We start from the raw sequence: 20,365 nt of genomic DNA, 5'->3' as shown, positions 1-20,365 counted from the left end.
TTTTCTCTCTGAATACTAAATTTTTCTCTCTGAATACTCCAATTTTCTCTCTGAATACTAAATTTTTCTCTCTGAATACTCCAATTTTCTCTCTGAATACTAAATTTTTCTCTATGAATACTTCACTTTTCTCTCACTTTTCTCTCTGAAAACTCCACTTTTCTCTCACTTTTCTCTCTGAAAACTCTATCCTTTTCTTCTTTCTCTCTTTCTCTGTTTTTACTCTTTTGCCTGTCCTCCTGTCCCACATTGTTTTGCCTATCCTAGATAAATGACTAGAAAAGCACTCAATTTGATCACTGTTTCCTCTCCTCTGGCGAAAAAAATCCTGGGGAAGAAAAAAAAGATATACTATTTGAAATTACCCTGTGAATCTTAGAAAATGACAAAAACATTGAAAAGAAAGGAGTGACTTCATGAAAGCGTTTTTCTGACAGTCTCCGTTAAACAATGTTTCCATCATCACCCTATTCTGACGCACACCTCATAAAAAACACAAGAGTGGAATAAATAGACGGGGAAACATGCAAACATTCGGATAAAGCAGAAGTAGATGTTTTGGTTTTGTGTAAAACAATGTTGTTTACCTTCCTTTCCCTTTTCTCCTCCTCTCCTGTATTTTCCTCCCTCTMACAGATTAAAGGCGCCACGATAAAGTTAAAACATTTGTATTTATTTATTTATTTAGCCGTCATCTATTCAAGTAACTCTGTAAAGAACAGGTTGTAATTTTCAACGACGACCTGTGAATACAACCGGTTCGGTGTTTGACGGGCATTGATCAGTTTAACCTGTTCAATGTCCAACAGTCATCCCATGTCTTTCGGCAGATACGACTGCAGCAGCCAACCTTTTATTTAAATGTATTTAACATTTATTTAACCAGGTACCTAAGTCAGAGAGACTTGAGAACACTTTCTCTTTTACAMTARCAACCTGACCARAATAAGTGGCAGACACCGTGCAGCAAAGCAGAACATTCCTAAATCAGGCGAAACCTAATCAAGACGAATAGGTTCATCAATTGTAATAGTTGTTGTTCTCTTCGACGTGCCTCTACCTGTCAATCACAGAGCTTCCTCTGTGATGAAGGACATCTCTGTAGCTGCTGCAGACCTTTTGGACTAACACGTAAGAGTTGGACCAGACTGTCGGCCTTCCATATTCAATCTGCTGTTGAATATTGATTAATTGATTTTCTTTCAGTGTCATACACCAATTGGTGCCCAGCCCGTGTGGTCTTAAAAKACACTCTTTCTTTAAGTATGTATCATTGTTGATTTTTGTTGATTATTCAGAGAACACCAACACTGTCTAAAGATGAGTTCTTTCCATAAATCTGCCTCATTCTGTGACTCTGACCTACATTAAGCATGTTTTTCTCCTACAGCCTTTGTTGGCTGTACTTGGACCTTTGTGTGTCTGAATACAAGCACCATTGATTAGAACCACAAGGTCTTTTCAGAGTACAAGAATGAAGTTCTATACAGCAATGTGGCTTTTACCAAAGCCAGCAGGTCAAAATCAGTAATAGAAATGTCGAATGTGTACTGTAGAGCAGAAAGAAAATAATAAATATTGTAGAGATCTCTCTCTCTCTCTCTCTCTCTCTCTCTCTCTCTCTCTCATCCACATGTACAGTGTGCACACACATACAGGCTATATACCCCAGTGACATTTCCCCCTACTTCTTCCAGTGTGCCTATTTATATCTTGCTGACCTTTCATTAGTTCAGAGCATCTCTCTAGCACTCCGCTCAGCCCTCTGCCCTCAGGAGGAGACAGGACCAAGCATGAACAGACAACAACCAAGAGGAGGAGGAGGAGAAATGAGAAGGAGAGGAAGGAGAAGGAAGACGGGACCAAGCATGAACAGACAACAACCGTAAGACCAAGATGAAGAGGAGGAAGGAAGGAAAGAAGGGAATTTGAAACTGAGCTGATGCATGCTATACATCGGAGGTAGCTAGATGAGGTGAGTCCCCACCCTAGGGTAACCTAACGTCCCTGATTTCCGGGGACAGTCCCCGGTTTTGGTGGCCTGTCCCCRGCTAGAGCCGTCATCGAAAATGTCCCCGATTAGCCCTCAGAAAGAAAAAGAAATCAACTCTGAAGTTAAAATGAGGCTGATATTTCAATAGTCAAATGCTGTATCCAATCAGAATTGTATGGGAACATGTATGACTCTCCTGTACCAAACTYGTTTGACTTTTTATGTCATGAGAAAAGGACCCCCGATTTTCCTTTTCCAAATCTGATTACCTTATACCTGTAACGTCTGCTTCCAGCTCACACTCTCAAACACCTAGATCCCCTGAANAAAAGGACCCCCGATTTTCCTTTTCCAAATCTGATTACCTTATACCTGTAACGTCTGCTTCCAGCTCACACTCTCAAACACCTAGATCCCCTGAACGCAGCTCACTCTCCAGATCCCAATCACCTGAATTCTAATCACCTTTTCACACACCTGTCATTATTACACAATATTTAGTTCAGTTCTTTGCACCCCGTCACTGTGAGGTATTGTTTGTTTTGTGACATGTCTTTCGGAGCGCTGGGTTTCACGTGATTTACTCCTCCCGTGTATGATAGTTTTTGCCTCCCTCACTAACGACGCCTTTTTTGCCTATTCTCTGCCTGTAGTTTAGCCTATCGGATTTCCTGTTATCTTCCTATTGCCTGATCTCCCGGACTACGTTAGGAGCCTGTTCCCTGCCTGTACCGTTGCCCTTTTGGACCCCCTGTGTATGACCTTCTGCCTGCCCCTGGACCCAGCTACCTGCCTCTTCCTGTGGTCCTTTGCAACAAACACCTGCTGCGCCCTGCRCTTGAAACCAGCACTCTSTCTCCCACTGTGTTCTTTACAACACCCTTATACTGTAAACATCCAATCCATTATCATCCTTAACTAATTAAACGATCTGCTGTCTACGAGTAACAGCAACAAGAAGAGCATCAACAACAGTAACATAAACAGCTGTGACAATAATGCAAAGCAGCAATGGTAATGACAACCACCAATCAAAAGGGAGTCATTTCAGTGCAACTACTCTCCATTACAGCCCGATGACCCTGCATCCAGACACACAGCCYGTCCCAACATCACCCCAAATCAAAGACAGAAGTCTATAAGCAGAGGTCTGTATGCCAAGGCTTCGGTGACATTTTTTACTATCAGAGTGAAGGGCCTTATCCCTCTCTGTCTCTCTCTCTCTCCCTGCCACACCCCCCCTCTCTCTCTTTCTCTCTGGTAGGACGTTCATACTGTATGCTCTTTATATTATGAATGAAATTAAGCTTGACACAGAGACACACACCATGCAGTTACAATGACTAGAGGCAGGGCAGCAAAGAGGACAGACTCACAAACACACACACATTCACACTGCCTTCATCTGCCAGAGAAACTGGGGATGCTCTGACATACTGTGTGGAAAATACACCAGGAAAAATAACTGACATATCTTGTCACTGGGCTTACGTCTCTCTGTGACTCGCTAATGACTAACAATTAATAGAGCATAGTACCTGTTGTGTGTGTGTTGAGGTGTTGTGTGATGATGAATGGCCCCCTGTGTGTGTGTAGTGTCTGTGTGTGTGTGTGGTGTGTGGTATGTGTGTGTGATTGTGTGTGTGTGTGTGTGTGTGACGTGTGGGTGTGTGACTGTGTGTGGTGGTGTGCCTGTGCCTCGTGTCGTTGGGCGTGCGCACGCCCGTGTGTGATGTTGTGTGCGGGTGCGCGACGCCCTTTGGTTGTGTCCCGCGTGTCTGTGCTCTCGTGCGACGTGCGCGTGATGCCCCGTTGAGCGCGTAACAGCGAGAGAGAAGGAGAGCGGAGGGAGAGGGAAGGGAACTCAGCTTATCTTGACCGAGGCCAAGACTGTAGTTGCATAAATAAAATCAACATATTGCAAGAGAGACATTACTGAGAGAATGAGAACGAGAGAGAGTGAGAGAGAGAGAGCAAGAGAGAGCGAGAGAGAGAGAGAGAGAGAGAGAGCCAGCAACCCTTCCTACTTCCTCCAGCTGGACAGACCAGATTGATGGAAGACAAAGAGAAGGAGAAAGAAAAGGAAAGAGAGGAGAGAGAGAAACAACAGAGTGGCGTGGCGCACAGGGCAGCGTGGCAAGCTAGCGGCACGGGTCGATTGGGATCGAAAAACAGCGCTACATGGCGGGAACGAATGAGCTTGCTCTCAAACGAAAAGGGCAGACTTGATCGAACCCCTAAGGATGCATAAAGATGAATGAAAAGGATGGAGAGAGCGAGAGCGGGACTACACAGACGAGAGCTCCCTAACAGCTAGCACTGCAGGGTGGGGTTACATTGAAACAGTGGGATTATATTGTTTAGTGATTATGAGCATTATGAGCTCATACACACAATAGAAGTTTCCAGTTCACCTCGTCGAATTGAAAGTCTCTGACATCCAAAGCACCAGATAATCTTGAGTATTCAGTCATCACCATGCATTACAAATACACTGTATGAATTCCTATTCTATTTCAGCTGCGGTTCCATTGCAGTCCTAGTGTATGCTTCACTCACCTTGCAATGATAAAACTGTCATTACACTAATTAGTTAAAGGGGCTGCGAATCATAGTACATCTAGTTGAATCGTCCCCCTTGTATCGGTTGTGTGTAAAGAGACAAAGACAGAGAGGACGAAATAGAGAGAGATAAGCACACATCTGCTCGTTTCCATTTAAAACTGAGTGGTTCGAGCCCTGAATGCTGATTGACTGACAGCCGTGGTTTATCAGACCGTATACCACGTGTACGACAAAACAGTTATTTGAACAGCTTTATTTACGTTGGTAAACAGTTTATAATAGCAATAAGGCACCTCGGGTGTTTGTGATATATATATATTTTTTTATTTAACCTTTATTTAACTAGGCAAGTCAGTTAAGAACAAATTCTTATTTACAATGACGGCCAACAAAGGCCAATGTGCCGCGCTGCGTCGTGCCAAAGAACAGTGCTTAGCCGTGGTATATTGGCCATATACCACACCTCTCTGGCCTTATGACTTAAATACAGGCCCAGTCTTWTTCCCATGCGTGCTGCGGTGGAGCACAACAGAGCGATCCATACGTTCCCGGTAACTTACTCGCTCAGTGAGCGMAGGTCAAAACATAGTGTGACTATGAATATGGAAGTAGACGTCCATCATGTCGTGGTTTAGCCCTCCACTGGACTGACCAGAACTGTGTAGCCTCTAACATCCGGAGGCAGGAGTGTATCATATTGCTCAGTGTTGCTGTATTACAGATGACTAGCACTGTTTACCCTCCAGTATCAGGAACCTAGAGAGTATCCTATTGCTCAGTATTGCTGAACGGGGTATGGTAGTAGGTGCCAGGAGCACCCGTTTGAGTGTGTCAAGAACTGCAAAGCTGATGGGTTTTTCACTCKCAACAGTTTCCCGTGTGTATAAACAATGGTCCAGCCAACTTGACACAACTGTGAGAAGCACTGGAGTCAATATGAGGCCAGCATCCTTTTGGAACGCTTTCGACACCTTGTAGAGTCCAYGCCCCTACAAATTGAGGCTGTTCTGAGGGCAACTCAATATTAGGAAGCTCTTCTTAATGTTTCGTACACTATACAAATAAAAAATAATAACTTCAAGAGTTGAGGAGTTTGATGGGACAAAACTAGAAGCTGCCATTTTAGATTTGTTTGCCAGAGATCTATATCTGTGCCCAGAAGGTACTGGTCATGGAGTGTGTGCGTCATTCTTTTATCTAACTAGGCAAGTCACTTAAGAACAAATTCTTATTTACAAAGACGGCCTAAGAACAGCGTTCTGCCCCTGAACAACTGCCTTGTACAGGGGCAGAACAACAGATGTTTACCTTGTCAGCTCAGGGACCCGATCTAGCAACCATTCGGTTACTGGCCCAACGCTCTAACCACTAGGCTACCTGCCGCCCCTGTCTAAGGCTATTTGTTCCCCTTTTCCTCACTCGTTTTTTTTTTTTTTTAAGAGATGTCACTGAAGGGTTCCTGGCTTTCTCCAATGACCTTCCCACTGATTTGTATTACCCTGTTCATTGGGTTCTGACTAGTGTTCCCTAGAGCACCAAACCACCCCTCAATATTAAAAGATAAGATGGTTGCTATGAAGAATTTATTAAATGCTTGGATGGATTGGTGTACATTAAACGTCCTCAATTTCTGTAAAAAGAACAGCCGTTGTTGACAGAGTGAATCTGTTCTGTGTTCCTTTTTGAAGGAGAGCTTGTTGTCGATGATGGCTGCTAAGTAGTTATAGTCCTCCACTCACTCAATGACCTGGTCGTTAATCTCCAGTGCTGGGGTGGGAGGGTGGTTTCTTCTGAAGTCAGTAACCAGGTATTTTGTTTGAGTTGAGATCCAGGTAGTTCTGGCTACACCAGAGGGAAAACCTGTAGATTGTAGCCTGGASGTCTCTGATTTACATGTGTCCATTATAACTCTATCCTCCAAGTACTTAATCAACGTCATATCTGGGTCCGAGCTCCTACAGTCGTCTGTGTAGAGRGTGAATAACACCAGCGAGATGACAGAGCATCGTGGTGATCCTGTACAGATGGTTCTGGATGAGCTGCAGYGGCGGTTGAATCTGACCGGCTGGTGTCTATTTGTCAGGAAGGAGAGGACCCAGAGAATCAGATGTCGATTGAAATTCATGTTCTGGAGCTTTTGACCCGTTAAGTTAAGCTSTACTGTATTGAAGGCACTAGAGAAATCCACAAATACCATCCTGGCAGTTTTGGGCTTCTCCATGTGGGTGTAGGCACTGTGCAGTAGGGATAGGAGTGAATCATCAACACCCCTGTGCTGCTTGTAGGCAAACTGGAGTGGGTCTGRAGTGGGTCTGTGGAAGAGCATAMCTCCTTTTGTAGCTGGCAAAGAATCACATCAAATCAAATTGTATTTGCCACATGCGCAGAATACAACAGGTGTAGGTAGACCTTACAGTGAAATGCTTACTTACAAGCCCTTAACCAACAATACGGTTTGAAAAAAATACCCCCCCCCCCCAAACAAAAGTAAGAGATAAGAATAACAAATAACTAAAGAGCAGCAGTAAATAACAATAGCGGGGCTATATACAGGGGGTACCGGTACAGAGTCAATGTGTCAATGTGCGGGGGYACCGGTGTCGAGGTAGTTRAGGAAATGATGTACATGYAGGTAGGGGTTATTAAAGTGGCAATGCATAGATGATAACAGAGAGTAGWGAGTAGAGAGAGTGGTAGTAGAAAAAGCCTTTCAAAGGTCTTCATCACTAAATGTTAAAGCTACAGGGCGGTCGTCATYGTTGCAGGAGGGGTTGATCTTTTAGGTACTGGGCATATGATGGAAGATTTCTATATTGTTGGGATGGAATTTTCTAATTAAAACCGTGAGCTGGAGCACCCCCAGAGAATATTACTTAGTGTGGAGGTGCTGACTAACGGAGAATAAACTGGAAGATAGAAAAATAAAGAGAGTAGCACGCTCCATATATATCTACAGTACCAGTCAAAAGGTTGGACATAGCTACTCATTCAAGGGTTTTGCTTCATTTTTACMATTTTCTACATTGCAGAATAATAGTGACGACATCAAAACGATGAAATAACACATACGCCAAAGCTGCCCCGGTCAACTGTAAGTGCTGTTATTGTGACGTGGAAATGTCTAGGAGCAACAACGGATCAGCCGCGAAATGACAGGCCACACAAGCTCACAGAACAGGACCGCCGAGTGCCGAAGCGCGTAAAAATCATCTGTCCTCGGTTGCAACACTCACTACCGAGTTCCAAACTGCCTCTGGAAGCAACGTCAGCACAATAACTGTTCATCGGGAGCTTCATAAAATGGGTTTCCATGGCCGAGGAGCCGCACACAAGCCTAAGATCACCATGTGCAATGCCAAGCGTCAGCTGGAGTGGTGTAAAGCTCGCCGCCATTGGAAACGTGTTCTCTAAAATGATGAATGACCCTTCACCATCTGCCAGTCCGACGCACAAATCTGGGTTTGTCGGCTGCCAGGAGAACGCTACCTGCCCAAATGCATAGTGCCAACTGTAAAGTATGGTGGAGGCAGAATAATGGTCTGGGGCTGTTTTTCATGGTTTAGGCTAGGTCTCTTAGTTCCAGTGAAGGGAAATCTTAATGCTTCAGCATACAATGACATTCTAGATGATTCTGTGSTTCCAACTTTGTGGCAACAGTTTGGGGAAGGCCCTTTCCTGTTTCAGCATGACAATGCCCCCATGCACAAAGCAAGGTTGATACAGAAATGGTTTGTCGAGATCGGTGTTTAAGAACTTGACTAGCCTGCACAGAGCCTTGACCTCAACCCCATCGAACACCTTTGGGATGAATTGGAATGCCGACTACGAGCCAGGCCTAATCRCCCAACATCATTGCTCRACCACACTAATGCTTTTGTGAATGAATGGAAGCAAGTCCCCGCAGCAATTTTCCAACATCTAGTGGAAAGCAGCAAAGGGGGGGACCAACACCATATTAATGACCATGATTTTGGAATGAGATGTTTGACGAGCAGGTGTCCACATACTTTTAGTAATGTAGTGTATATACCACCAAATACCACTACATAGATCRTATACCAGCTCCATGCAGTTGCTAAACAACAGAGAGTATCATATAGCCAGTAGAGTACAATAATATTGCTGATGTCCTAGCCCTAGAGAATGTATCATATCATTCACTGAAGCTGATAGCATTGTGTGGCTACATCAAATCGCTCAGTGACACTCAAGCCTACCACAGACCGTGGCTCACGTATCCTGCCAGTACTTCTGCTATCATGGTGTACTGTAGCCACGTTTATCCCTGTACCGATGTGACTGCACGGTGGGTCTAATGTGTGGATACATTAAATAGCCCAGTGGCACTCTACCATACCAAAGAAGACAATATTGCTAGCAAATATATCGACATTATCTCTCTGTACAGATACGACGCCACGGTGAGTCTATCATATAGCCAGTGAATAGAACAGACGTCCTGGCTATAGGACTGGAGTCAGCAGAGAGAGGCAGAGAAGCAAGGTGGCTATCATTGTCATTGTCATCGTCATCGTCATCGTCATCGTCCCTATTCACCCTGGCTGTACTGCAATACTGTCACAAAGTGCTGTGACAGGACGAGTATGGCAGCTGTCACTGCAACCACTGTGGGATGTCTCGTTGTGTCTATACTGCTGCTGCTGTGTGTTGTTGGAAATATCTTTCTGGAAGCATTGTGATGACTCAATGGTGGGCTACAGAGCTGACAGCAAACACAGCACACGATGTTTACTGTAGATACACATACACACACACTGCCTGGCTGGATGTTCTGACAGTTGTCCGGCGTGTGTGTGTGTGTGAGTGTGTGTGTGGGTGTGTGTGTGTGTGTGTGGTGTGTGTGTGTGTGTGTGTGTGTGTGTGTGTGTGTGTGTGTGTGTGTGTGTGTGTGTGTGTGTGTGTGATGTGTGTGTGTGTGTGTGTGTGTGTGGTGTGTGTGTGTGCCGTCCACACGGGTGCCAGAACCATTATTAGGACGTTAGTTTGATGGGAGAGAGGAGCTGCAGTGAATCCAGCACGTCCGCGCTTGCAAACGACCAGGCAGACCATGGCTACAAATACACTTCATCAGCACACACACACACGCAGGCAGGCACAGACACACTCTACAATAACCACCAGGCAACATATCTGTACAGTCTATGTCCTACAATCTGGCTGTTACTCAATATCACAGCCCAGCAACGGCCCTATCATCAGGGTAGACTGTAAATTGACTTTCTGCATCCTTCTGCTTACCATTCTTTTATTTCCTCCTCCTTCCTCCTCCTATTCCCTCTTCTCAGGCACCCCTTTTCACCCTTCATCTCTCATCCTAAACCCTGCTCTCCTCTTCTCCTCGGTTCCCTTATTTCCCTGTATTTGCTCTCTTTTTTTCTCATCCTTATACCCTCCACTCTTTCCTTCTTCCCCTTCCTGCAGCTCCCTTTTCTCTATTTCTCTCCCTCCTCTCTCTCCCAATAGGTTGTGGAGCCGGTCGGTTGGCTGGTCAATGTATCTGTGTGATTTGTTGTGATGAGAAGTGTCAGGTCGGTCGTGGTGCTGGTTCAGTGGATGAGAAGTGATGGACAGATCGGTCGTGTGTCTGTTGATCGCTGTGATGAGAAAGTGACTGTCAGGACGGTCGGTGTGTCTGTTGATAGGCTGTGATGAGAAGTGACTGGTCCATCAGAAGGAAGAGGATTCTATTACCTGGCCTTTATTGAAAAAGCCATTTTCCAATCCAGCATGTTACGGCAGGAATAACAGGAAATGTCAAACACCTCATACACACAGACGCAGAGACAGACGACCAGATACCCAAAACGCAGAGAACAGACAGACAGACAGACCAGACAGACAGATAACACATAGACACAGTAACAGACAGATACACATAGACACAGTAACGACCAGCTACACACACAGATGCAGAGACAGACAGACAGACAGACAGACAGAAGAACAGACAGACAGACAGACAGAAGACGACAGACGACAGACAGACAGACAGACACGACAGACAGACAGACCAGACAGACAGACAGACAGACAGACAGAACAGACAGACAGACAGACGCAGACAGACAGACAGACAGACAGACAGGACAGACAGACAGACCAGACAGACTAGACAAAGTAACAGACAGCTACACACAAAGACGCAGAGACAGAACGACAGACAGACAGACCAGATACACATAGACACAGTAACAGACAGACAGACAGACAGATACAACATAGACACCAGTACTAGACAGCTACACCGCACAGATGCAGTGACAGACAGATACATACAAAGACACAGAGAATGATACACACACAACACACACAACACACCACACACACATAGAATTCGAACAAAATGTGAGTGCACTGGCATACACTAAAAAACGAATTGTCTGTTTCAGTTCTGCTGAAGATGACACACAAGTTTTTGATGATTGTAGGGTCTTTCAACCACGACACACTCACGGTCTAAATCACGCGGTGGCGGGCCTGTTGACCAGATCTCAGTAACTGTCAGGGATCTAGTCCACTGGAAGGGGGTCCATCTGCAGAGAGTGACAGTCTGCCAGCCCAGGCAGCCTCTGGGATCTAGTCACTGGTGTGGTCCCACTGCAGAGTGGACCAGTCTTGCCAGCCAGCAAGCTCGCTTGGGATCTAGTCACTGGGTGGTCCCACTGCGAGTTGGACAGTCGCTGCCAGCCAGCAGCTCTCTGGGATCAGTCACTGGGTGGTCGCCACTGCAAGTGACAGTCGGCCAGCCAGCAGCCACTGCTGGATTCTAGTCACTGGCTGGTCCCACGACCAGAGAGACAGTCTCGCAGCCAGCAGCTCTTCTGGGATCAGTCACTGAGGGGGTCTCCACTGCGCAGGAGTAACAGTCTAGCCATGCCAGCAGCTCTCTGGGATCTAGTCACTGAGGGGGTCCCACTGCAAGTGACCAGTCCTGCCAGCCAGCAGCTCTCTGGGATCATGCACTGGGTGGTCCCACTGAGCAGAAGTGACAGTCTGCCAGCCAGCAAGCTCTCTGGGATCTAGTCACTGGGTGGTCCCACTGCAGAGTGACAGTCGTGCCAGCCAGCAGCTCTCTGGGATCTAGTCACTGGAGGGGTCCCACTGCAGAGTGACAGTCTGCCAGCCAGCAGTCTCTGGAATCGTAGTCACTGGGGTCCACTGCAGAGTGACAGTCTGGCCAGCCAGCAGCTCTCTGGAGATCTAGTCACTGGGGGTCCCACTGCAGAGTGACAGTCTGCCAGCCAGCAGCTCTCTGGATCTAGTCACTGGGTGTCCACTGGCAGAGTGACAGTCTGCCACCAGCAGCTCGTCTGAGATCATAGGTCACTGGGTGGTTCCCCTGCAGTGACAGTCTGCCCAGCCCAGCAGCTTCTCTGGATCTAGTCACTGGGTGTGTCCCACTTGCAGAGAGACAGTCTTGCCGCCAGCAGCTCTTCTGGATCTAGTCAGGAGGGGGCCCACTGCAGAGTAACGCGTCCTGCCAGCCAGCAGCAGCTCCTGGATCTAGGTCACTGGGTGTCCCACTGCCAGAGAGATCGCAGTCTGCCAGCCAGCAGCTCTCTGGTCAGTCGACTGGGTGTCCACTGCAGAGAGACAGTCTGCCAGCCATTGCAGCTCTTGGGATCTAGTCCTGAGGGGGTCCCACTGCTGAGAGTGACGTCTGTACCAGCAGCTCCTCTGGGATCTAGTCACAGGGTGGTCCCACTGCAGAGTGACCGTCTGCTAGCCCCAGCATCGATGACATCATCATTATGCACCACTCACAGACACCAGAGTAGGGCCTGTGCCAGTTCTACAGCAACACTACCAGTAGGATATTCACAATGGACCCATGCAGTACAGGGGAGCATTATGATATATTTATAATATTAATATATGTAATTTAGCGGACGCTTTTATGTTGAGCAACTTACAGTCAGGTACGCATCAATTCTTTACATTTGCGTGGTCCCGGGAATTGAACCCACTATCATGGCATTGCAAGCGCCATGCTTTACCTACTGAGCTATAGATTTAAAGTCCTCTATTTAGGGAACTTTGAGCGGTTCTGAAACAGTTTCGAACGACATTTTTGGTGTACAGAGCACTCTGTGAATGGCACAACATTACTTGCTGTCAGCTGACATGCAGCCTGTGAAATCTGACACCTCATTTGCATAGGGAGTGCCGCGTCACATTTTCTGACCTATCCAGACAAAGGATCGATTTTCTCTGGCTGCGAGAGTCACAGACCCACGTGGTTTATATTTCCTCAAAAGGCCAGACCAGCGCGTGTCTATTGATGTGTGTCGGATCTCACTGGGATGTTCTCAGATGAATTTAGAGCGCTGAACATAAACAATTACAAATCATTTTGTAGAATTGAAACAAGACCAAACGAAACAAGACTTGGTCACAGAGGGACGAAATCACTTCATGCTTAAAACTGAAGTTGTAACGAGTCAACGGGCATTTGAATGGAGACTCTGCTTCATTCAGAGGACGCTTTGCAGAACATTCTCTGTCGTCAGTTATATGAAATGTTATTAATTTGTACTGTCACTATGTATGATCATCTTTATTTTACAGTTAAAAGAAAGGTGAAATGTTACAGTAAGTCGTTTATAATTTGATTGTTACTATATTTAACATCTTTCGGGATGGGATGTTAAACATGTGTCCAGGCTCTTTGTGGTCACTAAAGATCCCATGGTACTTATAGTAAGAGTAGGGGTGTTAACCCTGGTGTCCTGGCTAAACTCCCAATCTGGCCTTCATAACATCATGGCCACCTAATCATCCTCAGCTTCCAATTGGCTCATTCTTCTCCCCTGTAACTATTCCCCAGGTAGTTGATGTAAATGAGAACGTGTTCTCAGTCAACTTACCTGGTAAAATAAGGGTTAAAAAAATACATTAATTAGAAAGCAGTTTAAATATTTCAAGCCCTATTCCCCCACTTTGCTGAATAGGAAAAACAAATCATATAAATGTATGATTTTTCCTATTTTGAGCTAATTTGTACTGTGTTCTATTTACCAGAAATGTGAGATTTGAATCATTCTGGCAGAACTAGGTATTATGTATGAGCCTCTCATGATAAACARTTACTTTTGGAAGGAAATCTAGATTCTGAACTAGGTCACCAGATTCACTAATCAATTAGGATTATCTAACCAATCATGATCAATGTATTGATCATTCCTTCAGCCACAGATAGGGTGACAGGGCTTTCTGACTCTGTGGGAGTCCATGTGAGGGATTTGGTCCAGAAATCAGCAACAATATTGATCACACCCACACACGCACCACACGACCACACACCACACCCCCACCCACCCACCCCACACAACACACACACACACACACACACACACACACACACACACACACACACACACACACACACACACACACACACACACACACACACACACGAGCGTCCTTGAAATGAATTACATGGGGAGTGTACCGGCACGGTGCACACAGACACACACAATTCAATACTCAATACTCTCATCTGAATGTTTAACTTCGGAGATCAATAAGGATTTTTTTAACAGGAAGAAAATATATATTTCTACCTGGTGCCAATGTGCTGCTATAGCAGGCAGGCAGGGGAAATCACCATCTGAAGACATGAGTCAGAGAGATTGGAAATAATAGAGATGCAGTGAAATGAGGGAGAGGGAGGGAGAGGGAGAGAGGAGGGAGGGAGGGAGAGTGGGAGGAGGGAGAGGGAGAGTGGGAGGGAGGGAGAATGGAGTGGGAGGAGGGAGGGGAGGGAGAGAGGAGATGGGGAGGGAGGGAGAATGAGAGTGGGGGAGGGGAGAGTGGGAGGGGGGGAGAGTGGGAGGGAGGGAGGGAGGGAGGGAGGGAGGGAGGAGGAGGGAGGGAGGGAGGGAGGGAGGAGGAGGGAGGGAGGGAGGGGAGGGAGGGAGGGAGGGAGGGAGGGAGGGAGGGAGGGAGGGAGGGAGGGAAGAGGGAGAGTAGGAGGGAGGGAGGGAGAGGAGAGTAGGGGGAGGGAGAATGAGAGTGGAGGGAGGGGGGAGTGGGAAGGAGGGAGAGGGAGAATAGGAGGGAGGGAGAGGGAGGGAGAGGGAGAGTAGGAGGGAGGGAGAGAGAGGGAGAGTAGGAGGGAGGGAGAGGGAGAGTAGGGAGGGAGAGGAGAGGGAGGGAGAATGAGAGGAGTAAGAAAATAAGGCTGATTCAAGACTAAGACTAAACAAAAACTGGTAAGGAGACAGATTGCGAGTAACAAACAGCTGATAAGGTGTAACAACACGTCTGAAAATCACACCCCTTGTCCAATTTCCGTCCAATCACGACCATCAAAACTTTAAACCACACCCACTTCTGTCCGACCTACTATCAGATGATGAATAATACAATGCACCTGTAATAACGGGGACTGTTTCAATGTCATCATGTCATCTGGAGAAGACGATAGTGTTTGTATAGAGCAGGGTGTGGTGTGTGTTGTGGTGTGTGTTGTGTGGTGTGTGTGGTGTGTGTGGTGTGTGTGTGTGTTGTGTGTGTGGTGTGTGTGCATGCGTGTGCATGCGTGGTGAGAGAGAGAGAGAGAGAGAGAGAGAGAGAGACTCCATGGACACAACAAAGACAGAGAGAAAAGAGGGCCATTATGGACCTAGACAAAGAACAGCCACGTTAGGTGTTGACATGTATCCTCTAGTCTATACCCAGACACTTTCAAAGCACAGGAAGAACAGAGAAAGAAGGGAGAGAGAGGAGAGTAAGAGGGGTAGAGAAAAAAAGAAGAGAAATGGAAAGAGAAGAGGAGATGAAAGTGGGAGGGAAGAATGAGGGAAAGAAAGAATGAAAGGAATAGAGAGATGGAACTGAATGACAGCCACATGAGAGAGAGGCGGTGGTATTGTGTTTAGTCTTTTCATGCTAATGTAATCCATCACGGGTCTCCATTCATACGGAACCTGGAGCTCTTCCCTCCAGTCAGTGCTTAATCAAAGCCTCTGCTACAGTCCAGAGAGAGAGAGTGGAAGAGAGGGCAAGAGGAATGAGTGAGTGAAGGATGTGACCGTGAGTGAGTGAGTGGACGTGAGTTGAGTGAGTGAGTGAGTGAGTGAGTGAGTGAGTGAGTGAGTGAGTGAGTAGTGAGTGAGTTGAGTCAGGAAGTGGAGTCAGTGAGTGAGTGAGTCAGTGAGTGAGTGATCTAATTTTGGCCCAGCCGATAATTTATTCAAATCACATTTTCTTTTTTCATTAGCTATTCTCTGTACCATCACAAATCTCTCTCTCTCTTCCCGTTCCCTCTCTCTATCTCTCCCTCTATCTCTCACACAAACATACTCTCTCTCTTCCAAGCACACACATACACACTTTTCTCTCCCTCAGTAGCTAGTCAGATTTGCTGGTGTCTATCACTGACGTTATTGTCAGGCCCATCCACCTGGCTCCGTGCCGATCCCCAGTGGCTGATGGGTATGAGCAGAATGAGGCTGGATGTATGAGAGTATAATCTCCTACCTGAGGCGCTACACGTCCACCACATCCGGCCCAGGTGCCTCCTGGGAGCAGGTGAACGGACAGGTTTGACTCTGTGAAATGACAGCCATGACAGCATTGCAACACAGAACGACAAGTCAGGGGAGGGAGGGATGAAGAACAAGGAAAGGATACATCCGTATGCCTCCTGTTCTGGAGCCGATGGCCAGGATCTTCTGGACAGGATCGAAGGCCAGGCAGGTGGGCTGGTACGGGAAGCCATGGCGCACCGTCTGGAATAGGAAAAACACAAACACACTTTAATTACCATTCACATTCAATACACATTTTTWGAGTTAGAAATTGGTAAATGTGTACATATGTTATGGAATTGTGATCAGTATGTAGGAAAACTATTTTTATTTTATTACTAAAATAGATAAATAGATTAATCAGAGACAAACAAACACCTAAAGATAGACTGAAATAGCAGTAATGAATCAGGAGCAAGAGCCCATTAGAGATCAGAAAACAGAAAAGGAAGAAAAGGCTTCTAGAATAGGTAAACAGCAAGAGTCTACACTGAGCTGCTGTCCGTGGTGCTGAAATATTCAGCAGCTCTTTCCCCAGTCAACTAAGACTGGTGTTTAAATCTGCATGGGCGCTGTCCGCTAGCAGTGGTGCTGAAATCAATGCTGTCACTGCCCAGAATCTATACTGGTAATCATACCAGAACTGTCCAAACAGGGTGGTGCTGGAATATATGCATTGACGCTGTCCGCTGTCTGCACTGTGCTGAAATCCATAGAGGCGACAACAACTTTCCAATGACTGTGTTGGATGGACAATTAAGCTGTGTGTTATCCAATGGCCTCCCAGGAAACCCAGCAGTGGCCCTGTTCATTTGTTTCCATTCAGACTAGCTCCTGTGTTTGGCTGAATTATGGCAACACCGTCTCTGTCCTCTCATCTTTAATTCATAAACATGAAATTGGAGCAGGGCTACCAAACAACAGGCTGAATGAATGAGATAGAGCAAAATTATAGTTTATTTATGCAGTTTTCATTCTGCTAACTCAGCAATCTAGCATTCCCCATGCACATGTAAACTCAAATGTCAAATAAAATCCCCAGAGACACTACAAAAACCCCCTGACAAACTGTTGAACATCTATGATAACACAATAAAAATGTACCTGTCAACATATCCTAATTAAAGACCAGTGCAGTCAAAAAATGTGATTTCCTTGTGTTTTATATATATTTCACACTATGAGGTTGGAATAAATACTTTAAATTGTGTAAATTAGATAAGGTCTTTAGGGTAAAGCTGTTGAAAAAAGCAACTCTAAGTTTCAGCCTGTTTTTGTGGGAAGAAGTTTTGGCCGTTCCATTGTGACGCCACCATGAAAGTGAATTAGTTTAATAGCAAATAAGAAAGAGAGTTACAACCTCCTCTGCCAAACAGCTAATTTCCCTTTCCCACTCAAACACTCCCAGACAGTCCTAGCGAAATTTATGTTGAAAAATTGCTTCTTTTCTAAGAAGCCGATTTGTTCTTTGGAACCAATTTTAATGAAAACAAATCAATTATGGGAATAATGCTTTACACATAAATCTATTTGATATTGAGATAAAAATGCTGCATTGGATCTTTTATTTCATTTCTATATGACATAACTATGTTTTGCCCAAGTCTGTCAGCGAGTTAATTGGGCAAAGTGATGGGTTTGAAATAATAAGCTAAGTTTTACTCTTTAATTATTCATAGTAACTAAAATCTTGCATTCCTCTGCTAAGCATTCTAGATGGGCACTCACCACATCATTACAAAAGATTGGACACCCCCCTTCAAATGTGGATTGCTATTTCAGCCACAACCCGTGCTGACAGGTGTATAAAAATCGAGCACACATCATATCTTCATAGACAAACATGCAGTAGAATGCCCGTACTTAAGCAGCTCCAGCTGACTTTCTATGTGGACACCGTCATAAAGAAAGCCACCTGTTCCAACAAGTCCTTCGTCAAATCTCATGCCCTGCTAGACCTGCCTCCGTCAACTGTAAGTGATGTTAGGGGAAGTGAAACGTCTAGGAGCAACAACAGCTCAGCCGCAAGTGTAGTCCACACAAGCGCACAGAACGGACTGCGAGTCTGAAGCGCGTAGCTCGAAAAATTGTCTCTACTCGGTTGCAACACTAACTTCCGATTCTAACTGCCTCCGGAAGCAACGTCAGCCAAAAACTGTGGGTCGGGCTTATGAAATGGGTTTCCATGCAGCGAATGCGAGCGTCGCTGAGTGTGTAAAGCTTGTCGCCATAGGACTCTGGAGCAATGGAAACGTATTTCTTCTGGAGTGATGAATTTCACGCTTCACCATCTTGGCATTCCATCGACAAATCTGGATGTGGTTGATTGCAGGGAGTACGCTTACCTCCCCGAATGCAGAGTTGCAAACGGGGACGGTTGGTTGAGGAGGAGAATGGGTCTGGGCTGTCTGTCATGGGGTCCGGCTAGCTATGTCCAGTGTGAGAGGGAAATCTGTATGCTTGACAAACATAAAACATGGCGCCCATGTGAGTCGCCAACTTGGCAACCAGGTGGGAGGCCAATGCCCGTGCCACAAATACGAGGGCCAGACAAAAATGTCGAAGCCGGGGGGAAGAACGTAGACGGGACTGGCCGGCACAGAACCGCGACCTCACCCCAAGCAACCACCTTGGATGAAGAAACCCGCTATGGGCCGAAAGGCCCAGGGGCCCAATCGCCCAACATCACCTCACATGCTCTGGGCTGAATGTAAGCAAGTCCCCCAGCAAGGTTTGCCAACATCAGAGGAAAAGCCCCCAGAAGGTGGGAGGCTGTAAAGCAGCAAAAGGACCAACTCCCAAATTAAGCCCATGAGTGGAATGAGATGTGACAGCAGTGTCCACAGTCTGGGGCCTTCCAGTGTATCGAAAAGCGAAGCCATAGAGTGGGCACTATAGAGTGCCACTCCGACAGGTAGGTCGAGGGCAGGAAGCGGAGTAGGCACAGGGTGGGAAATGTAAAGAGCGTGATGTATACTGAATGCATGCAAAGAGTCGTGAAGAGTGCTATGCTGGGAGGTGGAATTATGATATACAGTCAGAGCCCATCGGAGACATGATGGCACGCAAAGGCTGAAACCATGGCGCAGTCGAAGTCGACACTGGCGTCGGTGTGGGTGCAGACAGGGAGCCGCGCAAAAGGGTGACACCCAGGTCAGAGCGGGCGAACAAGAGCGCGCCATGAAAGGGCCAAAGGAACAACAGAGCACCACAGGGGAAATCAGGGTCACTGCTGCAGACAGGGGGGTCACAAGGCACACCCGGATATGAGAGCATGAACAACGGAAAAGACAAGAACAACGACGGAGCAACGAAGGAAGCGGAACACACGGGCAACACGAAGAGGCGGGAGCTCCGCCACCCCAGGCCGAGCGTGAGCCCCGAGCCAGCAGGCAAAAATACAAGCCGCGCGTGCACAGGGCACTCGAGAAGCACCAAAGAGGCCAGGCCGTGAAAATTTAGGATGGCCCAGGGCTACCAAACAAAACAGGCTGAATGAATGATGATTGAGTGGTCATAAAAGCTGTGTGTTTGAGACTGAGAGACCGAGAGAGAGCGTCATACAAGCTGAGAGAGAGAGAGGACTAGAGGGGGAAGAAGGGGTTTGGAGGGAGCAGAGGGAGAGAGAGAAGGAGAGAGAGATAGAGAAAGAGAACAAGCGGAACCAGAGAGATCAAATACTAGGGAACTGGAAGAGACAGAGGAGGGCTGAGATGTAGTCGACGAGGCCGCAGAGAGACGGACCCCCGAGAGAGAGAGAGGACGAGTCGAGACGAACGGAGGAGACGATAGATAGAGAGAAGAGAGAGTGAGAGGAAACCGCACGACCGGGAGAGACGAGTACCGAGATTCAGTACACCCAAGGCCCATGAGCCCGAGAGCAGAAGAGGCTGAGAGAGCGAGAGAGAGGAAGAGGAGAGAGAGAAAGAATAAAGCGAGAGAGAGAGAGGTGAGAGCGAGAGGATGCGGAGAGATACAGAAGAGACGTGATCTACAGCTGAAGAGGAGAAAGGGAGAGAGGCTGAGAGTGAGCGAGAGAGAGGAAGAAGAGAGAGAGAGAGAGATGGAGAGAATAACAAGCTAGAGAAGAGAGGCTTGAGAGCCGAGAGCGAGAGAGAGAGAGATCATACAAGCTGTGAGAGAGAGAGAGAGAGGCTGAAGAGAGCGAGAGAGAAAGGGAGAGAGAAGAGAGAGAGAGAGAGAGAGAGAGAGAGAGAGAGAGAGAGAAGAGGTGTGAAATCCATGCCTTATT

The 20,365-nt window shown here is 46.6% G+C and overlaps 1 protein-coding gene across 1 annotated transcript in view; it reads right to left on the bottom strand.

Moving 5' to 3' along the window:
• Positions 1–20,365, bottom strand: part of stxbp5l (syntaxin binding protein 5L) — a 310,130-nt gene that overhangs the window by 244,832 nt on the left and 44,933 nt on the right. Inside the window, 1 exon segment of the mRNA XM_023981480.1 lies at positions 16,217–16,314. Within this exon segment, the coding sequence (XP_023837248.1) occupies positions 16,217–16,314 (98 nt within the window).

This window comes from Salvelinus sp. IW2-2015, linkage group LG36 (genome assembly GCF_002910315.2).
Source record: "Salvelinus sp. IW2-2015 linkage group LG36, ASM291031v2, whole genome shotgun sequence".
Taxonomy (NCBI): domain Eukaryota; kingdom Metazoa; phylum Chordata; class Actinopteri; order Salmoniformes; family Salmonidae; genus Salvelinus; species Salvelinus sp. IW2-2015.
Note: the sequence above shows the minus strand (reverse complement) of the source record. Positions and strands in the feature narration are given on the sequence as shown.